This window comes from Lucilia cuprina, chromosome 2 (genome assembly GCF_022045245.1).
Source record: "Lucilia cuprina isolate Lc7/37 chromosome 2, ASM2204524v1, whole genome shotgun sequence".
NCBI classification, from domain to species: Eukaryota; Metazoa; Arthropoda; class Insecta; order Diptera; family Calliphoridae; genus Lucilia; species Lucilia cuprina.
The window spans coordinates 67,386,135-67,393,625 of record NC_060950.1 but is presented as its reverse complement, the minus strand read 5'-3'; the positions used below and the strand labels follow the sequence as shown (position 1 = coordinate 67,393,625).

The window sequence follows — 7,491 nt, the reverse complement described above, 5'->3', positions numbered from 1 at the left end:
ATAGATAGATAGATAGATAGATAGATAGATAGATAGATAGATAGATAGATAGATAGATAGATAGATAGATAGATAGATAGATAGATAGATAGTTAGTTAGTTAGTAAGCTAGTTAGTTAGTTAGTTAGTTAGTTTGTTAGATAGTTAGTTAGTTAATTAGTTATTTAGCTAGTTACTTCGTTAGTTTGTTTGTAGGTTAGTTAGCTAGTTAGTAAGTTAGCTAGTTAGTAAGATAGCTAGCCAGTAATATAGCTAGCCAGTTAGTTAGTTAGTTAACGTTGGCTTATCGGTTTTATCGCTTTATCGAACACAAAGTAAACTCATCCTCTTATGATCCCTAAAGAACATGCAGATGGAGCATGTACAAGAACGACTCGAGAAGTTCCATTTGCAACCACTGTTATCAGTTCCGATGTGAACGACATTCCAACCACACTTTGGATCAACTTAAATAAAACTTTTTACACTTAAGAGGTCAAACCCTTTATTGTCGTGGTTAGACTTAGAAATTAAAGAGATTAATAATAATTTTTGATCTAAAACTTTTGATACAATCTTTAAAGTTTTCAATTAAAAAGTTTATATTTTCAAATACTTTGTTAGATTTTTGATATGCCAATTAAGGTTTTATTTTATATAACCTACTTAAAGCTTTGCATGTCGCACCTTAGCAAGCTAAGCAACCCTACCACCTTTTGAACTTTCTTAGCTTTTATCTAAAGTATATTGTCCTGGTATTTTAAAGCTAAAAACTTTATTTTTAATAAAACAATTTCTAATTTCACTAATTTCTTTTTAACTACTATTCTTCTTTCTTTAAAATCTTTACAAAAAAATAAAACCAAAAATAAAATAAAACAATAAAACACTTTCTTAAAACTTTAAAAGCTTATAATGCTATAAAATTGCGTAGATCACTTCACTACTACTTTGCCAACTAAACAAAACTTTACTACCACAAACTTTTATTAAAAAAAAAACAACTTTAAAAATAAAATCGAAACAAACTAAAACTGTCATCCAATCAACAACTCAATCACATCTCGCTAACAGGTCTTATAACTGCCACGAAACGTCAAACAAATGTTCAAGAACTACTAATGCACGATCTCAAAGAACATCAGAAAATTCTTGATGAAGGTTTAAAGTCGACTACTTTGATTATTAAAACTATGCGTTCGGCCAACGAATTCGATGAGGCCATGCGGAGATTAAGTATGGCTTCCATAGAGGCGGCTGTGGTCAAACCGACACCTATGTTAAGATCTAACAGTTATCAGGAATCGACACAATCATTTGACTACATGCAACCCGATTATGTGGATGGTAAAAATCTATATAAATCTACTAGTTATTCCTCCACAACATCTTGGTCTTCGTTGGCCTCTTCGCGCAAGTATTCGCAAGATTCTCGCAAAACTTCCACCGATTCGGGTGCCTCATTTCCACGCAAAGATTCTATGCCACGTTTAAGTTTTCTAGGCAACGAACAGATGCCAGTGAGTCAACAATTACAACGTTTACGTTTGATTTATGATGCTGCCACTGTATCACCCGATGAGGACAGTGCCGATGAAGAGGTTAAGAGTTATTTTAGGGAACAAGTTGATAGTGATAGTGGTGGTGGTACCCAGGATAGTTCGTCATATGAAGATGATCTATGTTTGGAAAATACTAATAGTTGGAGTCGTTTAAAGGCTAGAAAGACTATATGGAAAATCGATACGGATAATGGTGGTGAGAGAAGTTTAAGGAAAACATTGGATAAAACAGGTAATTTTGTTTAGGATAAGGAATTGTTAATTTTAAGACAATCAAAGTAGATCATCTAAATAAGAATATTGTTTAGCAGGGAACTTTAAGCACTAATCTTTCAACAAAAACTTTAACTAAAAGCTTCGCAATCTTCTCTTTTATATTACCGTTTAATTTACTTTTAAAAGCTTTCTTATTTTGCTTTAAAAAGCTCAAAGTTATTAAACAGTTTGCTATCTATTCTTACAGATCTTCCTAAATCGAATGTAATGAGCATTAAACTACACTCACCACAAGCCTCAAATGAACTGCAACCACCCTTGAAAGTGGTGCCACCTATAGCCAAGCCCAGAATCATAACAAAAAGTAAGTTCATAAACCTAACCTAAAAAAAACAACTTCAAAAACATATTTTCTCATTCAGTACAAGAGTCTCAGCCCCCAAAACTACACAATGCCACAACCGTCAAACAGACGCCCTACCAAACCAGTCTACCCACCAAGGATTCACTGAAAATCATCAAAGAAGCCCGTGGTGCCCGTCAACTACGCGAACATGAATTATCCTATTTTGGAGTACCACTCTCGACTTCGGAAGACGAAAAACCCAAATCGAAATACACAACGAATACAAATTTTAGAAATTCACCCAAACGTTCTCTGCCCTTAAGGAAACTAAGTGATGAAGAAAGTTCCTTTGCCAAGGGGTCACACGAAGAAGGAGAACAATGGCAATTGGAAAGTGACAAACCAGATCTATTGAAACACAATGCCATAGAAGTGAAACCGGCCGAGCGCAAAAGCTTGAAAAAGAAAGCTGAGCTAGACGAGGAAGACGAACATTTGTATGAGAATATAGCCAATGAGCTAACACCGGTGTTTAAGGTAAAAGCTGGCTCTCCAACAGAGCAGTATGATCGTAAAATGGATTTGAAAAGAGATGCCATGATTTTGAGTGAAATGAACAAGACGGCCGATCAAACTTTAAAGGTAAGTAGTTCACTCGATACACAAACTAAACATGAAAACTAAAACTCCTTTCAATACAGGATATCTCTGATGAGGCAGCCCTAAAGGATCGGCGCCGACGTTCTCTACAGAGACGCAATTCCAAACCACTCGAAACCATAGATGAAAAATCCATAGCCGAGAGAATAAATGATACCTGTATAGCGGTTAAAATATCTCGTGGCACTTACTCATCAGAAGCTAAGAAAACTTCACGCCATTCTACACCTTCTCCCTCGAACATTAAAAGTTCGTCACGAGAACGTACCTCTTCTCAATCTTCGGTAGAATGTTGTCCTCGAGCTAGATCTCGTTCTTTGTCTAGTGAAAAAGAATATGATAATGCTAAAGCCAAACCAAGCAGATCGACACAAATAGTGAAGCATAAAGCCCAGAAACCGTCACAAAGTCGTTCTAGTTCTTTGGACTCACAAAGATCAGCTCACTCGCAATATTCCTCGGGAGAGGAACAACAGCAGCCCGTACGCTCTGCTGGTAGTTTTAGGCGAGAAGATCGTTCTCGCACCAAAACTAAACGTATTACTAGCTCAACTTCTTCCATTACACGAGACAAACATCGAGATGAAAAAACCAACACAAAGGCAACATCTCATCAACAGCATCATCATCACCATGGTGATTCAAAGCGTTTATCAAGTACCACGCATTCTTCGTCAACCAGAGAACGCGTTGAGTGCAAACCAGATAATGCTAACGGATCTTCGTCACACAAACATCATAACAGTTCGTCGGGACTACAACGTTCCACGGCCATCTCTAGCAGTGGTCGTCGTCAGCGTGAGGATCTTAGAGATTCTCAAAGAATTAAACGTTCTACGGCTACTACTGCTTCGGGTCGTTCGACTAGCGAACGCCATGATAAACATGATCAGACTTCCAGTAAACATGCTACACGTTCTGTACGCGGCGATGATGAAAGAAATAGTGCACATCGTTCGTCGTCACATCGTTTAGAACGTGGTGATAAGGAGAACGGCAAATCGTCATCATCACGATCGACAAAGGGTGAGTATGATGGATATTTCTAAGTTAAAATTATATATAGTTTAAAAACTAGCTTTGCTTTGGGTCAAAATTGTATCTAGATCAATATCTCTTCCAAATGCTATCTTGTAAAAACACTTTCTTAAAATTGTTAACAAAATTTGATGGACATATTTTGCTGCCCATTCTAGGTAGATGTCGAAAAGTCGATCTTTTTGAAACGGTCTATCACACTGGTAAAAACGATCATTTTTTAGTTAATTTCTAGTTCAGTTCTAATTCAATTCTTGGTCAGATCTAGTTTTGTTCTAGTTCAGTCCTGGTTCATTTCTAGTTCAGTTCTGGTTTAGTTCTAGATGAATTCTAGTTCTGTTCCAATTATAGTTCTAGTTCAGTTCCAGTTGAATTCTAGTTCAGTTCCAGGTCGATTCTAGTCAGTTCTAGTTCAGTTTTAGTCAGGTCTAGTTCAGTTCTAGGTAAGTTCTAGTTCAGTTCTAGTTCAGTTCTAGTTCAGTTCTAGTTCAGTTCTAGTTCAGTTCTAGTTCAGTTCTAGTTCAGTTCTAGTTCAGTTCTAGTTCAGTTCTAGTTCAGTTCTAGTTCTGTTCTAGTTCTGTTCTAGTTCAGTTCTAGTTCAGTTCTAGTTCAGTTCTAGTTCAGTTCTAGTTCAGTTTAGTTTAGTTCTAGTTCAGTTCTAGTTCAGTTTAGTTCTAGTTCTGGTTCAGTTTAGTTCTAGTTCAGTTCTAATTCAGTTGTAGTGCAGTTCTTGTTTTGTTCTAGTTCATTTCTAGTGCATTTCTACTTCCGCTATTTTTCGGTTCAATATAATTATAAATAAATAACTATAATTATAGTTAATTTTAAGTAAATTTAAGATAATTTTCTAAATAAATTTTCTCTTACAGACCTTCTGTTATTGGGCCTCTTAATAATGGGTGCCACACAGCCAACAAATTTACACAAAAGATTTAGGTTAGAAATCAAAAAATCAAGTTTCTAAAGTAGTTTATAGAAACTTCACAAACAAAACCACATACACATACAAGAAAACACCAAAAAAAATTGGCCTAAAAGCACACTGCACGTAGTGTAAATTAGTTTCGTAATAGTTTTTTTGTCTATTAACTTAAAGGAAAAAATTACTTTAAATAAAACTAATAATAAAACTGTTAAAGGAAAAATGTATATTAATTTGTATAATTTTACTTTCCGGCAGGTCACTCCAGTCGTTCCACATCCAAACATCACCATGAAAGATCTACGAATCCTGAGAAATCTATACACAGCAGCACAAAAGATTCTTCTAAAACGAAGTCGACGGCACAAACTGAAAATACGACGTACGTAAGCGTAACGAATTTAACACATATACAAAACGAACAAAGAGATAGTTTAGTAAAAAATGAAGTTAATTGCGAAAGTGCTAGTGAAAACCAAATTTATAGCGATATAGCAGAAATAACAAACGATAATAAAATTCCACCGGCTAAACCTCCGCGTAAGAAACGCAAACAATCTCTTATACCCATAGCTATACCCGCCAGACCTGATAGGGAACCTCCCCTTCCGCCTTTACCACCTTCCGCCCTTAACACACAAACACCTAACAGTGATTCTCCTACTTATGAGTATAAAATAGTAACTAAAAATATTCCACCTTCCTATTCCAATCAAAGTACTTTGAGAAAAAGTTCTTTACCCCGACCCACTAGTCGTTTAGCTATGTTAGTTAAGGCTAGAAAACCTTCCCTTAAACATACCCAATCCACTTCCTCATCATTTGCCTTTTTGCCCTATCTACCGGCCAAACGTAATTCGGATGTTAGTCATGTCTACGATAACTATATGTTATATGCTGTACCAGCCGCTATTAATACAAAGGCCTATAAACAAAATCTAGTTAATGATCATGCGCAACTTTTCGGCTCTACGGTTCATCATCGATATCATCCACAGTATGGTGTTGCTGCAGGAATGGGAGGAAAAGGAATGAAACGTAGAACTGTACGAAGTTCTGTATCGACGCATCAACCATTTGGCATATGCACATGTTCATAGTACAGCTTTCAAAAAAATGTTAAAATATTCCTCTCGAAATCATATCTGTTTCAAAATGATTTTGAAAAATTAAAGCAAAAATTATATAAATACTCGCATATTTGTTTTTTGGCAAAACTACCTCACTTCTTCTTCACTTGTACTAAACACTCAGAAAAAAAATCGAAAAAATTCTCAACTCCACAAATCACATTTTAGTAATAAAAAAAATTTACTCAAACCACCACCACCACCACCACCACCAACCACAACCAACACAAATCAACAAATATTTACACCATATTTATATGTATATTGCACCTTCTTGTATATTTTTTTATAACGCCATGTTTTACGATATGAACGATACGAATTCAAAATTTTTCCAAAACTAAAAACACGAAAATTTCAACAACGTCAACTCATTATATATTTAAAAAATATATATATTTCTATTTTGGATTTATTTTTACTTTTTTACAGTGTAAGAAATGGCAAACATTTTTTTATTATTTCTTTTCAAGTAGTTTCGTAGTTTTTCTTCTGGCTTTTGTCCTTAGTCCCTAGTAGTATCGTTCAGTATTTAACTATTTAACCTTTACTTATTCTCTATTAACTTTTCATTATTTTAACTTGAATACTAAATCATTTTTTCTTAATTTAGTTTTCTAATATCAAGAAATTTTCTTAAAGAACTTTAAACTTAACTTTTTGGTACATTTAAATCTAATAAACTTCATTATTTCTAATATCAAATCTAATTATCTTTCATTTGTATCGCACTTTTTTTACACTAAAATCCGAAAAAATCTTCATTATATATAAAAGCTATCTTGTAATGAAGTTTTCTCGTAAAACTTTTCTAAAGGATAACATTCCCAAGCAACTTTGCTAAAATAAACTTTTCAAACTTTTCTAAAAGTCAATTTCTTAAAGAAACTTTTAGAAAAAACTTTTATACAAAGAATATTTTTCAAAAAGAAAAGCTTTTCTAGAAGAAAACTTTTCAAAAGAACTTTTTCTAGCGAAATTTTTTTCAAAAGAAACTTTTCTAGCTGAATACTTTTCAAGCGAAAATTTTCTTAAAAGAACACTGAAAAAACTTTCCAAAACAAAAAAAATGTAACACAACTCTAAAGAAACTTTTCTAAGAAACAATTTCCCAACAAAACTTATATAAGAAAGGTTTCTAAAACAAAACTTTCCAAAGAAACTTTTTCTAAAAGAAAACTTTCCATTAAAACTATTCTACAAAGACACTTTCTAAAGCTTTTTTTCTAAATGAAATCACCCTACAGAATATATTTCCAAATGAAAGTTTTATAAAGTAACCTTTCTAGAAGAAATTTTTCTTAAAGCTATTTTTAAATGCAAATTTTCTTAAAACAACTTTAAAAAAACTTCTCTCAAACAAAACTTTGCATAGAAAGCTTTCTGAAGATATTATTCTAGAGGTAAACTTTTTGAAGAAACTACTCTAGATCTATTCTAAAAAAGCTTTATAACAAAGCTTTTTTAGAATAGATCTTTTTAACAAAATATTTCAGAAAGCAAGTTAGTTAGTCACTTTGTAAAATAGTAAGTTAATTAGATAGATAGATAGATAGATAGATAGATAGATAGATAGATAGATAGATAGATAGATAGATAGATAGATAGATAGATAGATAGATAGATAGATAGATAGAT

The 7,491-nt window shown here is 33.5% G+C and overlaps 1 protein-coding gene across 5 annotated transcripts in view; it reads left to right on the top strand.

The window, feature by feature from the left end:
- Positions 1–6,315, top strand: part of LOC111687186 (probable serine/threonine-protein kinase DDB_G0282963) — a 51,023-nt gene extending 44,708 nt beyond the window's left edge. The window contains exons 7-12 of one of the 5 annotated variants that reach the window (XM_023449606.2): positions 1,054–1,773; positions 2,005–2,121; positions 2,180–2,745; positions 2,805–3,789; positions 4,671–4,737; positions 4,982–5,161. In XM_023449606.2, the coding sequence (XP_023305374.2) occupies positions 1,054–1,773; positions 2,005–2,121; positions 2,180–2,745; positions 2,805–3,789; positions 4,671–4,737; positions 4,982–5,018 (2,492 nt within the window). In that variant the 3' untranslated portion in view covers positions 5,019–5,161. Of the gene's footprint in view, positions 1–1,053; positions 1,774–2,004; positions 2,122–2,179; positions 2,746–2,804; positions 3,790–4,670; positions 4,738–4,981 lie in introns of all 5 variants that reach the window. The other 4 variants (XM_023449604.2, XM_023449607.2, XM_023449610.2 and 1 more) reach the window with 4 other exon arrangements.
- Positions 6,316–7,491: the final 1,176 nt, after the last annotated feature.